We start from the raw sequence: 27,807 nt of genomic DNA on the forward strand, positions 1-27,807 counted from the left end.
AAACTTTTTTATAAGTTATGCTAAATAAGTATTACTGTATTAACCAATCTATTAGAATCTCGTTAAATATACATAACATATAAATAAAAAAGTTTTGTAATTATTAATAATTTAAAGTTACAATTAATTAATTAAAATAATTGATTTATTCAACTTTTAAATTGAATAAAATTGAAATTAMAATTTAATTTCAAATAAAACATTTATAACTTTTAGCAAATTATATAATGAGTGTATAATGTATTTGCTGTAATTGGCATAAAACAAATGGGTTGTTCATAAACAACGTAATAATCTGTTTTGGGGAACAAAGTGATAGAAATATTAATGAAATTATAATTTTAACGATAAAAATGGTTTTGGATTATCAGTTAAAAGGGTTGTTAATAAACATAAACAACAAATGGTTACGTTATATAATATGTAATGCAATGACAAAAAATTGCACCAAATGTTAGAACACATGACGTATTGATAACACAAACACTTGGTTTGCAATTGAGATCTGAAATACTGTCGACTAATGATTGCACTGTTATATCAATTCAACTATTAATATATCAATTGATTGATTGATTCATTAATTRAATAAAAAATTAATGTAATCTATGAATACATTTGACTTTATTTTTGTTTAACAATTAGTTGCAAACGTTTAACACATTTATTGATTGCAATCTCATTGTTGACGAAACACTAATCGTTTGATTCATTAAATTAAATATATTTAATATATATTGAAATMAAATTAATTTTATTTTTCAACGACTATTTGATTCATTTAAATGACGAGAAAAGGTTTGCAAAAAAATAACGATTTATTTAACAACTGATCCATTAATTGTGATGTCTGTGTATTTTAGGACCAAAGAGAGGAAATCAAAGCAAAGAGATGGAAGCGACGGATAAGTTTATGGATCAATTTGATCATACAATTGAAATTATCTTTGCTGAAGACAAGAAGCAAATGTCTCAGGAAGAGTACATGAGATGCTATAGTCTGATCCACGATCGATGCACATCTCAAAGAGGAAGTGATCTACCAAATGGTCGATCGGCTAATATTAAAGAATTGATTTATAAACGAATCCAAGAATTCTTTAACAAACATATTGAAGGACTCAGAAAGGTATGAATCATAAGAAGTGATGTATCAGTTGTATTGAATRCTAACCATTTGTTATATTAACAGAAATGCAATGAATACCCAAATGAAGAACAACTTCTTGCGTTTTATACTAAACAATGGACTGACTATAAGTTCTCGAGTAAAGTCCTGAACGGTGTTTGCAGTTATATTAATCGTTTTTATTGTAATTCAAACACTGACCGACAGATCCCAGAGATTCAAGTCGTAAGTAATGCTTTTGACTTATTGTCACACAAGAAGTGTTTTTGACATTTTATTTGATAAAAAGTTAGCCAAACTTGAGTGGAGAAACAGTTTGCTTCACGATTTCGGTGTCAAAGTGTCTCAATGTGTTCTCAGACTCATTGAAAAAGACAGAAATGGAGAATATATTAACACTAGTCTTGTCAGTGGAGTTGTCGACTGTTTTGGTATATCTTTGAATTAAATTTATTTGAGTATAAATTTCTAATTTTATGTTTTATATTATCTAAAAGTCGAGTTAAGTCAAATCGGTCGAGAAGTAGACGAAGAGACGGCTAAAGTGTTTGAAGAGTCTTTCCAGAAGCCATTCATCGAACAGACGGAAGTGTTTTACACTAATGAAAGTGAAGCCTTCTTAGAGAAGAATTCATTCACTGATTACATGAATAAGTGTACGATTCGTTTAGAAGAAGAAAGAAATCGAGTGAAGAGATATCTTAACGAAAGTCTTATGCAACCACTCATTGAAACGGTTGAAAGAGCTTTAATTGTCAAACAAATTGAAAGATTTAGTGAAGAATTCAAGAAATTGCTTAATGGAGATAATATCACTCGTAAATACTTTGTAATTGTGTTTATTATGTTTGTTATTAATATAGGTTTTTGTTGTTTAATCAGAATTGGCGACACTCTATAAGCTGGTCATTCGTGTTAAGACAGCTGTCGATCAATTGTGCAATTTTTTTCTGAAGCACATCACTAAAGAAGGTCTCGAAGAGATTGAAAAACAAGTGACAGTTGCTTCTGAAGATCCGGAAACCTATTTCAACATTATTTGGAAAGTCTATAACAAATATCGAAATTTGTTGAAAGAATCGCTAAGTGATGACAACGGGTTTTTTAAAGCATTAGATTCCGTATGTTTTAGTTAAATACTGTAATAAAATAATTATTTAAATTATCTAATTATTTGCAAACTATAGGCTTCAATAAACTTTGTTAACTCTAACAAAGTAACAGAACTGTCTGCCATTAAATCAAAGAAGACTCCGGAATTGATAGCCAAATATTGTGATCATCTTCTACGAACTAAAGCCAAAACTGTGGATCAATTAGAACTTGAGGTTCTTTCGAGTCAAGCGATCACAATATTTAGGTTTATCACCGATAAGGATGTCTTCAATAACTTTTATCTTAAGTTAATGACACAACGTCTTCTTCAAGACACTGTAGATAATGACGCTGAGTCTAGCATTTTGAGTAAACTAAAGGTTTGTCTTATAAATTGTATAATTATTTGATAATTTAATTGATTTGATTTAATTACCGATAATAGGAAACCTGTGGTGTGGAGTATACAAACAAATTGCAGCGTATCTTTCAAGATGTTAATCTCAGCACTGAATTGAACGAACAGTTYAAAAATGCAGTTCAATTGCCAAGTAATGACACCATTAATACTAAATTGATAATTAAATAATTTGTTTGTTTTAAAGTTGATTTTACAGTGAAAGTGATAAGTATGAGTGCCTCACCATTTGCTCACATCAAAACAGATTTTCAGATTCCTCATGAAGTAATATACAACTAAATTATATAATATTATTGTTGTTATTATTATTGCAATTGTTTTTTTCTCTTTGACTATTATAGTTAGAAACCGGTGTTAATAGTTATACAGCATTTTATATAAACAAACATCAGGGACGCAAACTTACGTGGGTTTATGCAAAGTCTAAGGGAGAGATACAATACCGTACTCCTGATAATAGAGTCTACACTTTTACGGTTAGACTCATCTAAGTTATGCTAAAATATTTATAATTTAATAATTTTGTATTTTTAAAGGCAAGTGTATTCCAGATATCGATTATGTTGTTATATAACAGATACAGTCAAATGTCAGTTCAGGAATTACAGACAAATACCGACATTAAAATGGAATATTTGATTCAAATCTTGAATATATTCCTTAAGATAAAACTCTTACTCTGTGATGATCTTCAAGCCGGTGGTGCCGTATTGCCTACACATCTCATCAAATTAAATGAGAAATATCGCAACAAAAAGCTAAGGATTAATATCAATGTCCCGATAAAAGTCGAGACTAAAGAGGACGATGAAAGAACTCATCGCCAGATTGATGAGCGACGCAAATACGTGATTGAGGTTTACTTTAAAACAAATAATTTTCAAATAAATTTTAAATCTAATTGTATTTGTCTTTAAGGCTGCAATCGTACGCATAATGAAGACTCGGAAAAATTTGAAATATCAAGAACTGATCGGTCAAGTTCTCAATCAAATCGGCGCCCGATTTATTCCAACGGTTCCAATGATTAAGAAAGGAATCGATGAACTTATTAATAGAGAATATTTGGAAAGAAATAAAGACGATAAGGATTCTCTTAACTATTTGGCGTAAAGAATATTAAATTAATTATTAAAAATTTTTTTATTATCAAAATCTATTTAGTAAACCATTTAGTAAATATTCATTTCATAAATTAAGGACAAATAAAAATTATTTTCTAAAAAACATTTACATTTAGTGATATTATTATTAAAAAATAAAGATCTAATTTTTAACACGAATTTTGTTGACTTTAGAGGTACGCATATAGTTCTTAGTATAGCCGGTCGGCGGTTGACTTTTGCGATAAAACTCTTTGATTTCGACCAGTTTTGACTCGACGTTTCCCAACAATGGTCTAAGTGTTGGGTCTCCATTCCAGCACTGCTCCATTAGTGTCCAACAGTCGTCATCAAATTGAGGCAATCTTTCGGGTCGAGCACCTGTTTGTATAATAAAAATAATAACAATTACATTGAAATAAACATTTTGGTTAATTGACCTTTTTTAACGACTGTCCACAATTGATCTTTGCTTTGGCACTGTTCAAATACATAGGGAAGACGCACATGACCGGCACAGATGTACCAAAAGAGTATACCAAATGCATAGACATCAACCATTCCATCGTAACGACCAGAGAACAGTTCGGGTGCCATATGTATAGGAGTGCCAACAATGGAACCGGACATCATAGCTTCCGGCTTACAAAATCCAAGATCTGTAATCTTTGCCCGATTCTTGCTATTGAGTAAAACATTTTTTAATTTAATATCCCTGTGAACTAATCCCTGTCCATGAAGAAAACGGATTCCATGAACTACATCAATGGCCACTTGAAGTCTGGCCATCCAATCTAAACCATTTTTAATGGCTGCGTATAAATCACAGACCATTCTATCCATAATGAGAAGCACTGCCGGAGTAATACCGCCTCCATATGTATAGTCAATAACAGAACCTCTTATTTGTACAATTCTCGGGTGCTCTGGTATGGAACGGGTATAATAGAACTCCATCGCCAAATCATTCCAGTGTTTATCATCGGGTGGTACCACTGATTTGATAGCACAGGGAGAATGTCCGGCCCATTTATTRCAAGAGTACACAACACCGTACTGTCCCCTTCCTATCTCTCGACCCAATTGAGGCATTCCATGAATTATCACATCAATAAGTGAAGTGGACTCTAACGCAAACCTGGCAAAGCCTGGCGCATGATTTTTACGGACCTGTTCTCTACGGTCATCCGTACGTCGCATTCGTCCCGTATGTAAGGCCTCTGTAATTCAAAATWTAAAATCGTAAAATCAATAATACAAATATAAAAACACATTAATTGTGTAATTAATACCTAACTGTTTAAGTGATAAAATGAAATAATCGTGAGATTGTTTAAGTTTATCTCGAAATTGAAGGCAAATACTTTTGGCGAGTCTCGACTCACTGAGACTGTCGAGTACATCGTTGGCCACTCTTTTCTTCCATTCGGAGTCTACCGTAGGATATGGTTTCCATGAGATTGTTTGAACTAATGATTTCATTTTTTCCCACAAAACTCTCAAAATGTTGTGCGATGTCTTTATGTTGACCTCAATTTGATACGCGGCGTTCAAAATCTCTTTAAGTGCAGCCGAAGTCTCGGGTGAATCTCCGGCTTCTCTGCAAGAGTTCTCTAAACAAAGGAGACAACGCTCAAGAGTACCGATAAACGACTCACGCATGTAATCAACAGAACCGACTAATTTGGATGCAATGGCACTATTCAATAGTGTCAACACTAAGTCCTGTATCTCATCGGTACAGTTGTGTAGTTCACGAGCACTCATATTAGTGAAGTTTAGTATAGGATTAGTAAACTCATGACTTGCCGCCTGATTCAATATATCGGATCGCATAAAATCTATAGTTTCGGTAATCAATTGGCGAATTTCTTCCTGCTTTTTGTTGGCGATGGCCATCAAAGATGAGAAAAGTTCGGCTTCTCTTTGTTTTGCGTATTCAATACGCTTTGGTGTGATTTGCAAATCCCATGTCATATCAAAAGCTGTTAATATAAACATACGAAGACAATGATTGTGTGATTCATTGAGTAGAGTGGCCGCCGAAACCAAATTACATCTCAATATATTACGAAAGAATAGAAGAACAGATGAAAAGTTGTGAAAGTTTTCAACCAATTCTGACGACACGTCAAAAAAGTAATCGCGACGACTCTTTTTGGCTACCGATTCGTTGGTCAACTGACCTCTTAAGTGATGATGACTTTGGTTCAAAAAACCTAAATTAGATAATTGTTGATATAATGCCATTGATGTAGAACTTCGATGAAAGACGTCAACAAAATGTGTGTTTGGCAGTGAAGATGAGGGGACAGCCATTGACATTATGGGAGGACTAGCACTCATTGTTGCAACTGAAGATCCCATAGGAATTGATTGTTGCCTATAATACCAGTGCTGTTGTGATTCAGTCAGTTCTGATGGACTAAATTCTACAATACTTGGAGAAGGAGTCAATGGTTGTTTGACTACTTCTCTTGTCTTAACAAAGAATACCGGCATCTTTGGCTCTTTGACCCGAAAGTCACACAAATGTTGAACATCTAAAGGTGACAGACATTCATCTTCAGCAGCGATGACGTAAATTACAATTGGATTAATGTTTTCAAAACAACACGAATAGATGACATCAAAGTCTTTAAGTCCGGGCGATACAACTATTTGGACGTCATCTTTAAGCAGAGGGTGAGGAAGCTTTACTTCAAGAGTTGCCAAATGATATCCCGGATCGCGAGCAGCCTTTGCATCGCCAGGTTTGAGCTGAAGATCAGTTTGTGGTATTGTATGCCACGCCTGATCATAGGCAGCCAAATGTTCAACCAATTCATAGCAATGCGCTACAGCTAATGACACCACTGTTTGTGAGCCATACATACATCTTACAGTTCGCCACGGATTTGTCTTTTCATTACATTCAACCTAACGGTGCAAATAATATCTAATTATAGTATAATTTTAATTATATTTCTAACTTTTCAAATGACATACAGGAAGAAGAGTACAGCCCAGGAGCTCATTGACGACCATTGCTTTAGCCCATGATTTTGATCCCAAGATAACAATACCAATGGGTGTCTCAATGATCTCACGGATAAACTTTTCATCCTCTTCTTTAAGGCTTATCTCCGAAAATTGATCTGAATTTCAATCAACCAGAAAATGTTGAGTACATTACACGTGAAATAATTTATAACAAATAAGACTAACTAATCATACAAATTGATGATTGATATTAAATATCAATCACTGGGATATATCACTTGTTGTAAAAATCTGGCGCCCTTTGGATCAATTGGCTGCACATTAATGTCTATATTTAGACTAAATATTGTAAAACACGTTTTCAAATAATATAAAGACACTATTATTTTTCAATATCTAAAAAACACAAAATTATAGATAATAGTAATAAGTTATATAGCAATAGACTCGTGTTTTGGACAAATTTCTCAAAAATTGCATTTTAAAAAAGTTTAAACATTTGATTAGGAAATTGTGCGATAAGTTTGACAAATCAATCGATTCATTAAAGAGTTATTTAGATAAGTGTTAAAGTAAATTAAGTAAATGATTTGAAAATTATTTTTTTTAAATCAATATACTTTAGATAAAAACCATATAAATAATTAATTGATGTTGTTTACTCTAAATTAAATTAATTATATAATTATCACTCATTTTATTGGTGACAAAGTTTTTTTTTATTCACTGATCAACACTTTAGGCGTCACTTATTTTAAATAATTATTTGTCACTTAGTTATTGAGTGTAACAAACTTTTTTACATTAGAAATGATCGCTAAAAAACAATAATTTTTTAACAAAACTGATTATTAGTTTAAAAAAAACTAAAATAAGATATTAATTTAATTATTTAAAAATATCCTAATGATATGTATATATATATATATATATCTTTATGTAGTATTGATAAAATATTACGAGTCATTGAGTATATTATTGCAATCCTTTAATAAAAACTTTTTTGTTACTTATAGTCAAAAAAACTTTTAGCAAAGTTAATGAACTATTTAAAAAATAATAAAATTTCCTTAATTTTAAAACAATATACTTAAACTTAATATGTTTATCAATTACTATACAACTATATTATAATATATATAATTGAAAATTTTAAGTCAATAATAGAAATATTGATTAAAATTAATAGACAAACAAAAATTATAACAATTATCTCAAACACTACAGCAATAAATGTTTAAAATGTTATACAGATTGTTATTACGCAATGTGTTGTCGTATAAAACAAATAAATGATAATTTTGTCAATAAATTTGTCGATAATTTTCCGAAAAACAACTTTAAAACACAATTTGAAAATATATTTTAAAACACTTTTGATATATTGTTTGTTTGCAATTAATAAAAAACAATTGATTATAAATGTATTAACATTTAAATGTCTTTATAATTACATTGCAATACATGAGAAACTTATTGTACATGAAATGCAAAACAATTGTTTGTTTTATTAATAAAATGTCAATCAATTGACTAAAATGATTGTTTGTGACTAACCTTTGGTAAAGTAGTCACTGATGGCCACCTCATTGATGGCAATCAGTGTCTCATCGAAGATCTTCTTCAGCAGTCTCTTGTGTTGAATGTATTTATTGAATTCAAACTGAAAGTTGGCATTCATTTTGATGGATCAGTTGGTGATATGTTGAAGAAGTGCAACGGCGGACATAATTTTGTCAAACAATAATGACAATCAAATTGTGTGACCAAAAGACAAGTCGACAAATCAACTAATCATAACATCAATCAATTGATAGACTGTTTTGTTCACACATTTCAATGCACTCTTGGCTTTCATTCAACAACTTTAATAGCAATCGCTTTAATAATAATAATCGTCTATTAGTTATATGTTATATATATTACACACTTGTATTGCATTGAGTTTTAGTAAACATTAAATTTAGAAAACATCGCAAACTTTTATTTTATCAAACTATTCATAAATTATGTTATTTTATAATTAAATATAAACTTTTAATAAATTTACCTTTAATTTCAATATTGAAACATAATTTATATATAGATTATAATAGTTTTGAAATATTTGTATTAAAAATAGTTTCAATATAAACATTAATAATATACAAATTAATTGCTATTAATGTCTCATCCTTAAAAAAATTGAAAGATTATTATTATAAAAAATTATTTTTTTTATTATTATTATGCAAAATGTTAGGCTCTAATAACTTATATCATATGATATTTTAGTGGTTAATATAATATTTAGTGAATTAATCACAAATGCATGATTAGCCTGAATAAATAGGTTACATTTTGAATATATATTAAACACATTTTTTTGTTAATCAATATTTTTCAAAAAAAAAAAACAAATCTTTATTATCAATTTTTTGTTACTTTTCAATAACAATAATTTTAAACATTATTTTTTGCAATAACTTATCAATACTATATCACAATCAGTAGTTTTTTATGATTACCATATAGAGTATATGTTAAATAATAATTATTTTTAAATCTAAGATTTTTAAAATTACAAATTAATTATTTTTTTTGACAATTTTTTTTTGTTTTTTCCTACTTTAAACTTATTTGTTGTATGTGTGAGTAAATAATTATTACAAGAATATGTACAACAAAATAAAATAAAATAATTACTAATAATATTTTATACTGTATTTAAAGATACATGAACTTATGAATTAAAAAATATACATATATATATATATATTATTTATTATAGCATAAAATTTATATATAGAAAAACAAAATAAAATTTAATTAAAGTTTTAATGATTTAATTAACAACACGTATATTTTATAAATTAGCAATTATAATTTGAAGTATAATTTAGTTTTGCAAATCCTGTACTAAAACTTTTATAATAATTAATGGTTGAAATATGAAAATAATAAACTGATTAATCGTTAAATATGTGCTATACGTCTATAACTATAAATGAAGTGATGTAAAAAATGACCCAAAAAAATATAAAAATGTTGAAAACGATTAATAATAATAATTTAAACAATATGTTGACCAGTGGTCAAAATATGCCGACCGTTTTCTTGAGGCTTTTTTATGTTTGTCAAATGTATTGCTTGAGTTCAATATATAGTAAAGGCTCCTATGATAACATAAAATATAGTATAAAAACTAAATGTATTTTATAAAACATTTATAAAACTAGACTCGAGTGAAAACCTTTATTAATATATGTAGATTTGTTACTAATATACTGATCGGGCAATAATTTGACATAACGTGTGCCCAAAACAAAGGCCAATATGGATAATACGATACAATCAATGACACCGATAATGGCCAGAATGAATGCCCACCGAAGACCGCACTGTCCACTGGCATAGTTGTCCGCTTCATTACCACAAACCTCTTTGACAGAGGGGGCGTCCCATCCGGCAGGGAATATGAGGACACCCACTGACATACATAGAGCTAAAATGAATATAACTTTTTTATTACTATTATTCATCATTAAAAAGCAAAAGTAAAATGTTTTTTCATTATAAAACTATTGTATCAAATAAAATGTGAAAACAATATGAAACTATTTATATTTAGTCATTAAAAAATATTTTTAAAACTTTCTCCTCACGAAAAAAATATTTACAGAAATTGAATATTGTATTAAATGTTTTTTTTATAAATAAAACCACTGATGAATTATAGCTATTGTATATGAAATAGATAAGTTGGGTGTTACACACTGTGCTAAAAACATTTTAAAAATGTAATTTTATAATAAAATTACTAATAACTCAAAACAAATATCTTAAATCACAAAAAGTCAAAGTTTAAATATTTCTCATAATTGATAAAATTTTATGATATATTTAAAAAGATAACCATAATATTTTTTAAAAAATGTCTAACGTTTAAAACTATAATTTCTAGTTAACTAAAAAATATTTAATAGAAATATAACATTAACACAGAAATATCCAAATTTTCAAAATAAAACTAAAAAACTACAGAAAACTATTTTTATTCCTATATTTAATTGTAAAAATCAGAATAATTTCAAAAATGTAAAAATAAATGTCTGTTTTAGTAATTTTAATAAATAATTATTTAATATTTAGTATATAATATTCACAGTATACTATCATATAAAATGCAATAATAATACCAAAAATAATTTGATAATTTTCATATTTAATGTCATTTTATTATTTAGTAACTAAAATGATTGCAAAATAATTTACCAGTAGTTGCCTGAAGCCAACCACAGATGTGAAACACTGTCGACGAGTGAAGGAAGAAGAATAAGAGCATTGCTAACAAACATAACATAATTGTGAGGACAGACAGTCCGATGAACACAGTGGCCGCACGAAAGGCAGGAGTGGATATTGTACTGAAATCATCTAACCGTCCCTCACATATCAGGTCCTGTCCGTCCTGAAGCAATCGACAAGACCTCCAAAGACCAAAATATCCCGTTCCTGGAGACGTCTCGGTGTCGCCCAACCATTGCGGYTGAATGAAGACAACAACATTGATGATGGCATAACACATGGTAAAGATGGCCCACAAAACACCTATTGAACGACTATTGCGGACATAATTGAGTTGATAGTCAATGTACTCCAAGTCTGGCGATGACTCGTATGTCGAGCCCTGATGTTTGCTATCCATGTTTAGGGCAATTGACTAATTGACACACAAACTAATGTTTAATTTAGTGTCAAAATATATATAATTAATGTAAAATCACTTTAAACTTTTGTTCACATTTTTCACAGAACAAACTGTCCGTAAAAACTAACGGTTTTGAAATGTTATGAAAATAATTATTGAAAAAAAGTTTTCTCTTAACAAATGGTGTTTTGTTTGAGACTTCTTTCAGTTCAATGAATCGCTGATTCTTTTAGTATTAACTCTCACATGAAGTTCACAACAACTTTATGATACCAACTCTCAGCAAATGTATCGCTAAATAACATAACATTTCTTTGGTTGTCAATGCTTAGGTAATACAAGTATTTCATTTAAAGTTGTATAACTGGTTTGTCCTCAACTAAAAACATTTGGTATTCCAAGCCTTTCCCTCTATATATCGTTCCCCTTATCTATCTTTCCTCTCATTCAACTCTAGCATATAATATAACTGTTTAGCCCTAAAGGGTGTAAAATAGTAACTATTGAATGTTATATCCATTTTATATATTATTTATATACAATTCATATTTAAAGCACCAAAACAATAGGTATAATAATCTAACAAAACAAAACTTTATTATAAATCAGTTTTAAACTCATTTTTATTATATAGAAAATAATAATTTAGTAATAATACATTATAGTGAATACATAGTACTATTATGGCAATTGTTTGTATATTCAACACCCAATTTGATATGAATTTGTTTGAAAAAAATATTATTAAGCAATAATTTTATTAATGATAGAAAAATAATATGGTTTAAAGCAAAAATATTTTGTATAAATTTAATAACTTATAATTATTTACATACCGTATGGATATAAAAAAATATGGTTTTGAAATAAAAATTAAGTTGTGGTCGAGCACAGGGAGATCATTGAAAATCTCATTGACCTCAAAATACAAAACTGGATGACTTTAAATGATTATTTTTGACGATTAAATTGCATAACAAAACTAATGATGAGTGAAACGCATGATATTTATATAAATATAATTATGGATATAAAACTATTAAACTGTTTAAATAATTTTTTAATATACTGTATATATATATATATTATAACAAAATATTAAAACAGTATATATAACAAAAATCATTTTAAAGTCACATGTCTTAAGTAATAAAACTTATTATTTACGAAAAATAATTCAATTTCTGTTTATATTAATTTCAATGTAATTACCATGCTTAAATTATAATTCATACTGTATTTTTAATAATTTTTAATAATATAACAATAAAATTAATATATAAATTAAAACTTTTATTTTTATACTTTTCCTTTTTAATATCACTAAATTTTAATATTCACTAATACAATACAATACAATATAATTTAAATACCGGTATAATATTCTTTTTATGTTAAAAATTAAATTAAATAATTTAGCAAATTATCTATAAATGTAATAATACTGTAAAAATATCATTTAGTTTATTATTTAGTTTACCATTAAGTTTATCACTTTGTGTTGTGCTTTACTTATCTTTTAAAAATATTTTTTATATACGTAAATAATCTATGCTTTGTTTGTACAGTAAATATATCGTACAATAATTTAATTTAATGACATAATCTTAAATAAATAAAAGTATAAAACAACAAACAATTAAAAAAACAATAATTTAATTTAATATTATAAAAAATCATACATTACTGTAGTTTATTTTTTGACAAAATCTTTAGTTTTTAGATAATAAAATATTACAAACAATAAGACAATTTTTGTTTTATATTTACTTCTATATTTTGTTATAATACTTTATTATTGTAGATATTATACACTGTATAATATACAGTATTAATAGAGTAAATAAAGTACAGTACAATAAATTTTAATGTTCATGAAATATTCAAATATATGTTCAAAATATATTTTTGTTTTTAACTTTATTAAAATGAAATCTTTAATTTTAGATTTACAGTAATTCAAAATTTTTAACCATAAATTTTTAAAACATATATAATTAAGTTTACATTAATAATGATTGACAATGAGATTTAAATGATGATAATTTATATGAATTAATGAACTACAGTATGTTGAATAAATTTATCTTAAACATAAACTATATATTTATTAGCTTATTTAAAGTTATATTACTAAACAACAAATTTATTCAACATTGTCCATAAAGTCTTATAATTATCATTTTTGAAGACCATTGTTAAGATATATGATTACCGTAATAATTAATACATAAATTTATAATGTATTAATATTATTTAGGCAAATGTAGTTGAAATGAACTAATATTCAGTATATAAAACAAAATAATATGCTTTCAAAAAATATGTCTAAAATTTCATAATATAATAATAAACTTTGAATACAATTGTCATATGTTTCGTGACTAGTAATTGTATAAAAACTTTTATAAAAATTTAAACTACAATTAAATTAGTTGTTAATAGATGTGAGATTGGGTTTTGTGGTTAAGAGATATGACAATAACTAACACATCAGTTAAAATGGTATTGTATTGTATTTTAAACTAATTTGGTGTCACTCGCCTTCAGTGACATTAATATCAACGGTCAGCTCAGCCCTCATTTGAAATGATGGCCACAAATGTCATAACGATTATCATAATTACAATTATTGTTTAACAAATATAATTAAAGACATTTTAAAATTATAACATTTAAATAAAGTTCAAAGTGTTTGTTGTTTTTTGCTTTCATCTAATAGTTACACATAATTAAGTTTAATTGTTTTTAATATATATGTTTAATCAGATGAGACAACACTTGATTCACCAGAACTGGTATTTTATTAAAGCATTCAAATAACTATTCATTTAAATTAATTTAATTTAGAAAATCAAATGATTGCTTAATCAAACAAATACTTTAATATTTAGTATTATTTATTTATTATAACCTTATTTTAAAAAAATATTTTTTTCCCTAAAAAAATCTAACATTTTTAATTAGTTATTATTTAATAAATTAACAAAAAATATAAAGATAAGATATAAAATAAACAATTTGATTGAAAAAATAACAATTTTTGCGATTAATAAGTTGTTGATATGTTATGGTATTGTATGAAATAAAGACTATTGTAATGACCGCGAGTTTGTTGCGGTTTTGACGATACATATAAAACAAACTTTTTTTATATACATTTATGAAAAGCTCTTATCAATTGATTATTTGTTCCTATTTTTTATCATTCATTCAATCCATTGAATAGCAGACAATGAGTGCATAAAAATGAGTGGTTTTTCTCCAAATGTTTTCATTTAAAGAGATTTTTGACATTCCTTTGATTATATATTTTGTTTAGTCTTTTTTCACAATAAAACAGCTCTGAGTCTAATAGTATAGGAAAAGGTAGACATAATATTGAGTGCTATTTGTATTGGATGGTTAGTTATGTGCTATTCAATAGTCTATTCATGTGATAGACAATCAATTGGTAGACAAAAAAAGAGGATAATAATAATAATTATTATTATTTGAACTAAAATAAGAAGAAAAGTTTGTAAACTATAAAAACAAACATTTTATACAATATATATATGATATATAGGTATAAGTTATGTCTCATTTAATTTCTTCATTTATGGTCTAAATATTTTATACCTATAAATATAAATTCATACAACATTTGGATCACTTATATGTTATCTCAAGGTTTACATAAATACAGTAGTTTTGCCATAACTTTTGTGACACTCCAATGACACTAATAATATGTTGATGACTTAGGTATAGACATTTGTAGTGATGTTTTCCCGATAATTATATTTTTTCAATTGTTATAATTGACTACAACTACTACTATTTCTACTACTATTTCTACTACTATTTCTATTACTATTTCTACTACATTTATATCATTATTTTAAACTATTATTAGTCTAATTATAAACGGTTTATATAATTTTTAGATGAGTTCTATAAGCAGAGCTAAAAACGGGTCAAAAGCACACTTTGTTTAGGTATAAGTTAGGACTCATAACTACATAAACAACCATAAGATCTATATAAAAACAATAATATTAATATAAATTATAAGTTTTCATATATTAATATTAATTTTAATATAGATAAACAAGTTTGCGATTTGATTTTTACATATTTTTATTTGATTTATAAATAAAACTTTTAAAAAACAAATACATATTTATTGTATACTTGAATTTCAAATTTTGTTGTGTCTGTTACTAAATGATATGCATAATACAAAAAAAAACAATCTTATTAAYAGAAATACATTAAACAGTAAATGTAATAAATATTTGATTATAGTTTATTATAACGTTGAAATAGCATATAATTATAGTAACTTTATTGAAATACTTTTAAAATTTATATGATTTTAATAAATTGTAAAATACTGTATTTGATTATTCAAAATTTCAATACATTAAAAATAAAATATTTTATGAATTTGTAATACAATCAATTTTGTACAATAGTATATGATATCATGAAACAAAGCGCTTAATATTTTCTATAATGTTTATATTAACAGAATTTATAACTTTATTTATAAAAAAAACAAGTATAATAATGGATTTAATCAATAATATAAAAACAAATTGCTATTTAATAAATTAATGTAAAATATAGTAAAGTATAATAATTATGTATTGAATACAACAATTGACAAACATTTGCTTATGTCATGTAATGAACAAATAGAAACTGTAAAACAATTTTAGTTTTAATTGAATGAACTTTTATTGCAGAGATTCGATAATTCTGTCGAAACATCTGTAAAGACATTTTGAAGACATTTTGTCAACAATTCTTCATATTTACTCAAATTAACAGTTGTTTCAAATCAAACAATTAGTTTAATAAGTTATTTAAGTATTTGTTTGACCAATAATTTAGAAGACATAACAGACAGTCATGTTTAGGGCTATCCATTTGGTCACCACTTCTAGTCTTAGGTTTCTATCGATAATCGATTCAATACTTTTGACTTAATTATAGATTTGATTTTAATTTTCCATAAAATGATTATAAAAAATAATTAATTTATTATAATTTAATGAGTTTTAATTGAATACATTTAGGACTGCAATAATTCCCACTTTGATTGGTATGGGTTTGTATCACAAGAGAAAACAAATCAATGATTGGTTGACTGGCGTTGATATGACCACTAATTGGACTCTAAGAAACGTTTATCTGGCGAACGGTAGAGGAGGTGGTGGTAGTGGTGATGGCGGCGGTCCCAGTGGTGTCAAGAGTGGTGTCGGCGGTCCCAGTGGTGGCGGCGGCGGCGGTGGTCGCACTTTAACTGTCAAAGAAATTGTCAACTTATCGTTTCCACACGTAGTTTCTGTCCGACAGGAGATCGAGAACACTGATCCCGATAAAGACAATACTTTATTTACGACGGCTTCGGGCTTTAGAGTCATAGTGAAAGGCAAAGACAACAACGACAAAGGATTCATAATAACGACGGCTCGTGCGGTCGGCAATTCAAATGTGGTTATTCTTAAAATGTCCGAAACAAATGAAGTGGGAGGTAATGAAAATGTTGTCGACGGAACAGTTGTCTATATTAACGCAGAGCATGACATTGCTATCGTAAGACCGAATAACAATATAACGAGTGGATTACAATTGGCTATCAATTTACCACTGAAGGCAAGTAATCCAGTGGTGATTGCCGGACACTCTTGGGATTACAAAACGGTCAATAAAGGTGTCATTAGTTGGCCCAATCGTATGGGTCATGAAATCTGCAAAATTGGCAAAAAATATGAATTGCTTAACAATAATATTGCTTATATTCAACACACGGCCTCCTTTGCTGTCGATGACTACGGCGGACCCCTCATGAATATGGAGGGAAAGGTTATCGGAATGTATTTCTATTTGCAACTCATCGACAACATTGTCATGTATTACGCTATTCCCTCATATTATATCAATGGTTTGATTTATCATAATATTAAATAATTATATAAAAAATTAATTAAAAATATTCTCCAATTTATAGAAGCGATTAATAAAGCGTTGGAATATAGCGATACAACACCTCAGAAAAAACGAAAGAAAAGAATTAATCCAAAAGTAAAGACTGGAAGTGATAGTGGAAGTGGTAGTGAAGGTAAAGGAGATGTTAAGGGTAAAGATGGACATAAAAGAATCAAAACTGATGATCCATATGAAGATCCTTCAACACCAACCAAATGAATCTATCGTTAAAAAGACACCACTTTTTCTATATATTTTTAAATACTATTTTAGTTTAATTTATAAATTAGTCTAATTTATTGTATTTCTATTTAAAAATTATTTTTAAATTGTTTTTTTCATTATAATTAATTTTTTAAGAGATTCAGTATTTATATTAGTGAATTGTTTTTGTTTTATTTTCATTTTATACAAAAACTTATATTTTTTAATAACATTTTACTAATTTTATTTTTATATGATTTTTTTGCTAACTTAGTGCTAAATATTTTTGAATAATAATATTATAATATTATAGAATTATAATACAGTATATGATTAGCGTTGTTTGTATTATATTTCTAATATAATGGTATTAACAATACAGTAAAATTTTTATATTTATTATATTAATACTTAAGATTTATTTTTTATGAATTATTTACTTTATTGTATTATTGATACAGTATTTTACTTTTTCATAAATAAAATAAATCAATTTATTTATTAACTTTATTTTTATTTATTTTGAAAAATATTTATAAATATAAATGTTATTCATGAAAAATATTATTTTGACAAAAAAAAATATTAAAACTAATTTATATATGATCTTTAATTATTGATTATAATTATAAATAAAATAAATAACTAATTTATATGATTAAAAACTATTTTGGTTTTAAAGTAAATTGTGCTATTTGTTATATTTTATAAATCATATTTATAAAATATTATATTTGCTATAAATTATTATTTATATTATTTAAGAAATTTATTACATTAATTTGATAGTAATTTATTATTTTTTCAACTATTATTATTTGTAATAATTGTTATTTTTACTTAATGTGTTGAAATTGATAGATTAAAAAATAATTTAATTCTCTCTTAATTTATAAATTTATTGATACTTTCAGTACATATAAGACTCACTTATAAATTATAAAATACATACATTTGTTTGAAATATAAAAAATAATATATTTAATGCACACTTTGTTTTATATAATGTCTAATATATTGTATGTAAATTATAAATTAAACTTGTATTTAATCACTTATGCACTTTTTAATAGTAAAGTTTGTCAGCAAATAATACTGTACTTGAATACAAAGTAATTATATTATCAATTGTAAGTTATAATTATTTATTTATTTTATCTATTATTATCTAATTGAGAGTAAGAGCGAACTATAGTTATTTTTATATGCAAATTGAATTGAAGTCAAATATTTAATGTATACTATTATTAATAGAATTATTATTATTGTTATGATTTCTAAATTAATAACTATTAAATAATTAACAATTTAATGAAACTAATAAAACACATTAAATCTAACTTTTAAAAAATTTATTTTATTTAATACTATGTTAATACAGTATATACTATAATACTGTATTTTTAACTATAATTATTAGATAATGATAATATTAAATATGTACAATACTTGTTAAATCTTTAATACACAGTAATACTAAAGATAGGCAAATAGAAATTTACTAGAAATTTCTAGTAAATTTCTCATGAAAAAAATTCTATAGACTTTATTATTATACTATGAAATCCCCATATTTATAGCTATTTGTAATACTATTAATATATTAATGAGACATATATTAACTACACTACTCTACTATAGGAATGGGATCTTTATATATGATTATAATTATAATTATTATATCAAATTATAATTAGTTTTTGTACAATTTATTTATCATTTGATTATATTTTTAGTTTAATGTTATAGATTAATTTTTATGCTTATTAAATACTAATATTTAGTTATTATTTATGATTAAAATGTATTGTTACAAGTTAACAAATATTGAGAGAACAAAATTAACATGGATTAACATTGACAGAAAATTTTAGAAAATTTCTAGAAATTTCTCTATTATTTTTATATTTTTTTTGCCAACACTAACAACATGTGTATCATTTTATCAAAAAATAATAGATTTTATCCATTATTAAAACTGTGATAAAATTATGGGATAAATTTATAAAAAAAATAACTTGAAATGTTGTACAGAAATACAGATATTATATATATATACATATATATACAGTATATATACAGTATATAAATATCTAAAAATACTGTATTTTGCAATTTCCTTATTGCTAACAATTGTAAGTTCAAATATTTTAGCATTTTATTTAATAAAAAATATTTTAAATATTTTATAATTAGTTTTCTTAAACAACAGATATAACAATAACAACAAAATAATAATATTATTTATATAAAGTAAATAAAATATAATCAATGTTATACAATACAATAATTTATATAATTGTTTGTTAATTAACAATAGATTTAACGCCTTTATTCAATGATAATCAATGTCAGCTAATAATACATAGTTTTTTAGATTTGATGAGAGAGTTGGCTATTGATTTAAACTCACAATAAAATAAGTAAACCATAAATAAAAATTTAATTAACTTTAGCTTCAAAAATAAATTATTTGTCATTAACCTTAAACCCGATAAAATCGATACAATTACCTAAATATAAAACATTAATATACTTTAGTTTCCGCTATGCATTCAATTTGCGAGTCTTTTAAGACGATACCTAATAGACATAATACTATTGTTGAGTAGATCTAAGCCTAAGTATTGCTATAATAGACTATATATTTGTGTTATTGGGTTAACATTTACTTATAGTGTGTATTAAAATATCATGTGATTTAATAATAGATAAACAGTTAGGACTATACAGTGTAATCATTGCACATCAGGTTTACTATTATAGAAAAAATGACTGTTATATTATATTTTGTTATTACAAACAATTTATAGCAAAATGTTGTTTTTTCTCATCGTCTCATCAAATGTTACAGTAATTGAGAAAATCGGATATTTTTTTATTAATTCAATACATGATGTGTGAGAGCACTTCAATAGTTTTAGATCAAAATCGAGATTTTTATATTCAGGTTAATCGTTAAGAAAAACAATATTACCAGTAATAAGAAAATTTAAATAATATTATTACTAAAATTAAATCACTGTATAAAGAGGCTATAAATTTGAAAAATTAATTTATCTTTTTTTAAAAAAAAGAAGTTTGCTTTAATAATAACTAACAATACAATACCAACTGAATTACATAATGTGTTTAATCTAATATTATTAAAACTGGTAATCAATCTTTATTTTTAGTTTTTTTTATTTTAATTAATAATTTTTACAGTGCATTGAGTTATATAACATTTTTTAATAACTATTTATGTGGTCAAAGTAGTCAGTTTTGTTGATTGGTATCACCAGGTATTTGGTTTTTATTAATTATTCAAATCATTTGGCGACCAGTTTATAGTTATCTGAATCAATACATTACAGTGTAATCTATAAATTAATTCCACAATAAAATAATAATAAAAAAGTAAAATATTTTTACAAATGCACAAATAATAGGCATTCAACCAAAACTAATAAGATTTTGTAATAATGTTTTATTAGATAATAATAAAAAAACAAGAATCGATAGTCTCTAATAAATTGTCTGTTTTTTACTTTAAAAAATAAAAACAATTGCCAAATGGGGGAGAGATAAAAAGGTAAATTAACTTTTTCTAAAACTATATTAAAGTACATTTAATACCGTAAAACTATATTTTTTTAGATAAAATCTATTTTTAATAAATTGTTCCCCAAAAACATAAGGCCATAACACCCACAATAACCCCTATTTACGGTCCAAAAATGGGTTTGTAGTATATATTCCCTGATGCTGTCATAAAATAAATAATAAATTTATATATTTAAAACAAATTTCTAATAAATACCTTTTGAAAAAATAAAAAATAAATTCAATTTTTATTTATATTAATAATATTTAAGCTAAAGCAATGTATGTAAAAATGCATTGAAATGTTTATCCCTGACTTTATTGAATGTATGATAATTTAAATAATTTGGTGGCCATTCTCTTTGTATATAATATTTGCTTATTTGTTGCTCTGAATCCAAATTAATGCCATTAAATATTTTAAGTAAATGCTATTAAAACGCTTTTTTAATTGTTTTCTCATATTTTAAATTATAAATTGATAAATTGTTTTTTTGTTTTCCACATTTTTCTATTTGTTTTTTTCATTATATTTGCCGTAAATTTCAATAATTTTCAAACAAAACGTGTTTTACAAAATCTTTAATTATTTATTAGGATTAAAAATTGTATTTTTTAAACAAACATATATTTGAATTAAAAAATAAGAATAACTTTTATTTTATATTTTATTGTTTCTAAAGTTTTTCACTTTTCTTTCGATTTCACATAATTTGCATTAAAATACTGTATGTTTTTATAAATTAAAAACTTGATTCTCATAAAACGTTTTGTTTAATGATTTTGTGCCAAAATTACATACAATAATAAACCAAAATTGTTTTGTCATTAAGTAATAGATTTAATGAAAAGTTATTGTGAAAAATGAATAGCAATGCAAACCCGTGTTTTTGATTTTTATTGATTACATTCAAAGAGACTACAAATTATAATTTAAAATTAACTTAAGTTTTATATAGATTAATAAAATTATATTATAAATGGATTTTAAAAAGTCTTAACTTTAATCATATCTGTGGTAACATTAATAACAAATTTTTAAACATTAACTATTTTAAAAACCTAAATTACCTACGGAAGTTATAAATAAATTTAATCATTTATTTAATCACATATTTAATCAAGTATTACTGTAAATACAGTTTATGTTTTTATTGTAAAACGTAAAATTATAATTTTATTTAAGCTATTTTTCAATCAATTCATTTAAAAATTGAATGCTTATTACACTGAATATACTGTACAACACATTAAGTATTAAATATATAGAGTATAATAAATATATTATATTAAGTATAAAAATGTTATAGTATTTTTTGAATCAATATTTAGTTTACAAGCATTTTATAAGATTTTATTTTTTAAAATAAAATATAATTAAGTCGTTTAAAAAAATTAATTAAAATAGATATTATCAATATTATATTGCTCTTAGAAAAGTTAAATTACATTTAAAACTAATACTTAAAAAATACTGTATTATATATTATATTTTAATTGATTGTAAGTTATAAATAACACTATACCAGGAAAAGTATAATTTACTACCTTATTATGTTTATATAAAATTTACAATATTATACAAATAATGATAGCTAACCATTAATTTGTATTATGCTTTGATTTGCTATAGATTTTTGAAACATTTTTTTCTTGTTTTGTATTGAGTGAGTTATTTAAATAGAAAGTTAATAATCATTGGTTACAGAGGTTTTATAAATTACTTATTGAAAAAAATGCTTTAGAAATACATTTTTTATTTTTAAAAAAAATCGAGAATCACTTTTTCTATTGTATAGCAATTGTTACACAAAATTATAGGTATATCTTAATAATACAACTGATATTTTTTATTATAAGCAACAAACATGTGTCTTAATATTTACCTCCTGTTATGTTAACCTATTTCTTCGATTAAGCTCTCTCTCTCTCTCTCTCTCTCTCTCTCTCTCTCTCTCTCTCTCTCTCTCTCTCTCTCTCTCTCTCTCTCTCTCTCTCTCTCATACACTCTCTTTCTCAGCCAAAAAATTTTGCATTAGAAAAGTTTTTAACTATTACTATTAATATAACTTATCTGTACTTTTTAAAATAATTATGAAAAATGAAACTTTTTACTAAAATACTACAATTTATAGTATTATACTATAAATGTATTAATTTCTTTCAAACTTTTTGTTTATTTTTGTTCTCTTTTTTAAAGTTTTTCAAGTAGTCATAATATTAATTGACAGTTTAAAAAATGTTTTAAAAATTAATTTACAAAATAAATTAATACCTGTAATCAGTAAACAATTTAAATAAAATCAGTATATAAAGTGTGTTCGTAGAAATTATAATAATTTAAATACCTTTTTGGCAAATTTAATTAAGTTTAGTCATAATAGCATCACATATAAAGTATTACGATATCATAAAGAGGTCACACATATAGTATCATAATATAAATGATATACCTGTGTATAAATTGTAAGCAACTGTTTTTTTGGTTATCAAAAAAAGTTACTATGATTTTTCATAGCTATAATTTAATATATAATTTAATTTATGAAATTATTAATAACAATATAAATGTCTTGATATATGTAAGAAACATATTATCATATATTACTGTTTTTTAAATAAAAAAAATGTTTTTAAACTTAATTTTTCAATGTTTTCACATATTTAATATCATACAAAGTGACACATTGTATTTGAAAGCATTAATTTATAAAACAATTCATGTTTAACGATGATTATAGTTTTGAATGAAATTTTTTGAGACAAACACATGATATCAATGACAACATGTTTTGCAATTTGTTTTACACAACACTTCTGTGTAATTACTATTGACTGCAAAAGTGAACTCCAATTAAGTAAAAGTCACTGAAAAAGACCTCCAGTTTTCGTGACTTTTCAAACACTTGATTATTCATAGAGTATTGTTCACCACTTTTTATATCTTTCTCATATATACAATATATATATATATATATATATATATAATTGTAACTATAAAGTGATATTACATGATAAGTGACTTATAATTTATTTTTACTTATATATAAAAAAAATTCAAATAAATTATTGGTTACAGAAAATGGATAATAATAGTAAGATACGTCTACTAATAATATCATATAATATTATACCAAAATTACTTAAAAATAAATGTGATTTTCACAATCATTTTTATATATATCAAAGAAAGACAAATAATCCATGTTTTTCTTAAAATAAAAGGTTTCTTGAAAACTTTCTTTGGGGTCATAACCCAGATATCATTCATAGCTGCAATTATTTTAGAGAGAGAGAGAGAGAGAGAGAGAGAGTCTTAAATATACTAATATTTTTTGGTGAGATTTTAAGTGATTTTATCTATATTTTCAATAAGTTCCTCCAAAAGTTGGTTATAATATAAAAGCCTTCAATTGTTTATTGTTTGAAATCCTAACACAATATTATAAATCGTATGCATTTCTTATCTGTAAAAAATATAAGTTATGATAAAATGAAATAAAAAATTGTTTGATGTTTTGGTAAAAGTGTTGAAATTTTTTTTTTGTAATACGAGAGAAATTTGTTATTTATCTTTTTATTGTTTAAAATATAATACTGTTTATGAGCTAAAATGAATAATTTTAAACGAAAATTTTACAAAATAAAATTTAATTTGATTTAAAGTCACTATAAGCATACACACATTTACTAGTAATTTATAAAATATTATATAAGTATAATTTACATCAAATCACTATATGTATGATAAGTTATGATAAATTATATCCACCCATTTTCAGCAATATGTCTATCATTTAAAAAATATATAATACATATAATTTACATTTTAGTTAAATTGAATGAAAACCTGTATTTAAATTGAAAATTATTAATTTTTTGGATTAATTAATAATGTCATCAATCACTAAACATTGAGATCTAATCGATGATATTAATGATATCAATGGTTTATTTGATTTACTAAATCATAAGCTATTGTTATCAAATTATTAGTAAAATCAAGATTTTTTATGTAATTGTATTATATATTTTTAAAACAATAATCTCGACTCAATAGCTATGAATATTTAAATTATTATATTAATAAAATAAATACTGTAATATAATGGATTGTATAATTTTATAATTAAAAAATGATTCATAACCTCATTGCAATGTTATTTATTGTAACTGAGATAAACAATTATATTAATATAATAATAAATTTTGGAGACATAATCTATCAATATTTTTCATTATATTATATATTATATTATATGCTTCAAGAGTTGTATAATTTTCTAAATGAAAATTTGTAATTAATAATACATTTGTCATCAAAATGTTTTTGTGGACGTTATATAACATTTGTTAACAACACATAAATGTAATATTAAACAATTTCAATAGTTTTATGCATAATCAGTCAAATGTCCACAACATATATTAATATGTTAAGTGCCATTCAATAAATCTTATATACAGTACTGTACTAACTCATTAGCTCATAACTTGTAAGTTAAATATATAATTTAATATGACTAATACCGGTATATCATTTGCATATAAATTTTGATGTATAGATTTTATTTATAAGACAAATATTTGTTGTTTTGGTCTATGTTTGGCCTAATTGTCTGATTTATACAATCAAAAGCAATAATAGGAGTAATAATAGAAATAAATGTTGATAAAATTTTGATTAATTTGCATAAATCTTTTGCAAAAAAATTTAAAAAAATATATAATGTATTTACAAATATGGAAAGTGCCAAAAGGGATATCATTTATAACTTAGATTAACTGATAGATAAAACCCATTATTTTGAAAATCATTATAAATTCATAACAATTATAGTGCACACAATGTGTATTATTGAATATAAAAATATCTGAATCAGTGATATGATAAAAAATAATAAATTTAATAGTTATAAAAAATTTTAGAATCAATAAACTATGTATTATTATTTAAATTAAAATAATTTAGATAATTAAAATAAATAAAATTTGCAAACAATGCAAAATAATTTTTTTTTGATATAAAACAATAAATAAAAATACTTAATAAAAAAATATTTTATTTATAATATGATAATTGTCTCTATTAATAGTTCGTAATGATATAAACAATACTTTATATATCACATATAATTAGCTTAAAATAAAGCATTTATATAACTTTTTAAATACTTATAGACCATTGAAATTGCAACAATTGAATTAAATTATATTTTTAACGCATTAGTTTTTTTTATTATAACTTAAAATAATATTTAACTTATATAAAATAAACAAAAGCAAAATAAATATGTATTTTATTAAACAATAATTTTTATAACATCAATAAAAAATATTAGTCATAAGTATTAGTATATACAGTACTTCATCCCTACAGACAATTAATTAAGCATTTTATATAACAAAATGAAATATCATTGAATGTCTTATAGAAAGTAATTCAAATCAGTTGTATATACATTATAATACATAATAATCACTTCCGTATTATTAATAATATTATTACTATTACAAGAGTGGCTGATAACAAAAAAAAAAGTTAAACTAACTGTCCTTTCAATTGGGTGTTAGCAATACAATTGAGAAAAATTGTCTGCTATTCAAAGTTAGCCGTCAAATGGCAATAATGTCGACCAATTGATTTAAATCTCATGAGAAAATCCTTAAGAAAACTGAGTAAAAAGTCAGCAAAAAAAAATCAGTCAAATAAAATCGGTTAAGAAATAGGTTTGACATAACTGTCTCTCCCTTTTTTAAACTCTATTATTTGTGTTGGCATACAATACAAGAGGAAAATTGTTGACTCCTATTGATTGTAATATAATTTATGAGAATTTTAATGTTAGATAAAAAAATTTCAAATTAAAAACACTTGAACTACAATAACCTTTTCTATGTCGAGATTGTTGTGTGAAAAGAAAAAAAAACTTGACTTAATTTTTTATTTTATAGTATAATTATGTTACTAAATATTATTATATGTTTATCAATAATAGTCGAAAATTATTTCAACTATATAAATAAATAAATAAATAATTTGTTATTTACAATTTTGCATTCCAATGTATATATAAATATATTATTTGATATAATGTAAAGCAAATAAATATTTGTTAGCAAATTAAATCAGTAAATAAAAATAAAGTTTATGTTTTGATTTATTTGAAAAACATCATCACTAATACTATAGCCATTGAATTTTTGAGGGCACACACAAAACAAACACAAAACAGACATAATAATAATAGTAATAATAATAATAATAAATTTATATCAATAAAAATAATAATTTTATAACATCTTATAATTATATATCTTTTTATTTTTAAAATTTACATTTATAATAATAATAATTTTGTAGTGTATTTATTTTTAGCATAATAAACACGACGTGCAGTAATCATAAAAATTACAAAATTAATTATAGTTCTAAGATTATAAATTAAAGTTATGTCTTAATTAAAGTATATTAATAATTTTATAAAAATAAATAGAAAAATAAATAAATTTTTAAAATTTTGTGTTAACGGAAGTTTCAATTGATATTCAATTGACATTTATTTGCGATATGTACCGTATATTCAAAATTACAAAAATTTTATAATATATTAAATAT

General features: G+C 24.4%; 4 protein-coding genes across 5 annotated transcripts; 2 read left to right on the forward strand and 2 right to left on the reverse strand.

The window, feature by feature from the left end:
• The first annotated feature begins 606 nt into the window (after nt 1-606).
• On the forward strand, nt 607-3,816 carry LOC128960918 (cullin-1-like). The gene is made up of 12 exons (XM_054307085.1): nt 607-798; nt 864-1,129; nt 1,193-1,354; nt 1,419-1,560; nt 1,627-1,947; nt 2,012-2,250; nt 2,317-2,604; nt 2,670-2,775; nt 2,830-2,909; nt 2,987-3,121; nt 3,182-3,502; nt 3,564-3,816. Exons 1-12 carry the CDS (start codon nt 786-788, stop codon nt 3,756-3,758), a joined length of 2,268 nt encoding a protein of 755 aa, XP_054163060.1. The 5' UTR covers nt 607-785; the 3' UTR covers nt 3,759-3,816.
• Nucleotides 3,817-3,832: 16 nt separating this feature from the next.
• LOC128960917 (dual serine/threonine and tyrosine protein kinase-like) lies at nt 3,833-8,665 on the reverse strand. The gene is made up of 5 exons (XM_054307083.1): nt 8,288-8,665; nt 6,737-6,885; nt 5,041-6,667; nt 4,189-4,968; nt 3,833-4,129 (listed from the first exon to the last, which is right to left on the reverse strand). Exons 1-5 carry the CDS (start codon nt 8,409-8,411, stop codon nt 3,912-3,914), a joined length of 2,898 nt encoding a protein of 965 aa, XP_054163058.1. The 5' UTR covers nt 8,412-8,665; the 3' UTR covers nt 3,833-3,911.
• A 907-nt stretch (nt 8,666-9,572) lies between these two features.
• LOC128961045 (LHFPL tetraspan subfamily member 3 protein-like) lies at nt 9,573-11,506 on the reverse strand. 2 transcript variants are annotated; one of them, XM_054307251.1, is made up of 3 exons: nt 10,985-11,506; nt 9,963-10,214; nt 9,573-9,885 (listed from the first exon to the last, which is right to left on the reverse strand). In XM_054307251.1, exons 1-3 carry the CDS (start codon nt 11,415-11,417, stop codon nt 9,866-9,868), a joined length of 705 nt encoding a protein of 234 aa, XP_054163226.1. In that variant the 5' UTR covers nt 11,418-11,506; the 3' UTR covers nt 9,573-9,865. The 2 variants fall into 2 exon arrangements, with proteins under 2 accessions (XP_054163226.1, XP_054163225.1); XM_054307250.1 differs by having other exon boundaries at nt 9,847-10,214.
• Nucleotides 11,507-16,136: 4,630 nt separating this feature from the next.
• Nucleotides 16,137-17,688, forward strand: LOC128961154 (serine protease HTRA3-like). Its single transcript, XM_054307359.1, has 3 exons — nt 16,137-16,360; nt 16,487-17,355; nt 17,422-17,688. The coding sequence occupies exons 1-3, from the start codon at nt 16,320-16,322 to the stop codon at nt 17,616-17,618; spliced, it is 1,107 nt and encodes a 368-aa protein (XP_054163334.1). The 5' UTR covers nt 16,137-16,319; the 3' UTR covers nt 17,619-17,688.
• Nucleotides 17,689-27,807: the final 10,119 nt, after the last annotated feature.

Source organism: Oppia nitens, unplaced genomic scaffold (genome assembly GCF_028296485.1).
Source record: "Oppia nitens isolate AA-2021 unplaced genomic scaffold, nextdenovo-longstitch-racon4-pilon3 scaffold5_pilon_pilon_pilon, whole genome shotgun sequence".
NCBI classification, from domain to species: Eukaryota; Metazoa; Arthropoda; class Arachnida; order Sarcoptiformes; family Oppiidae; genus Oppia; species Oppia nitens.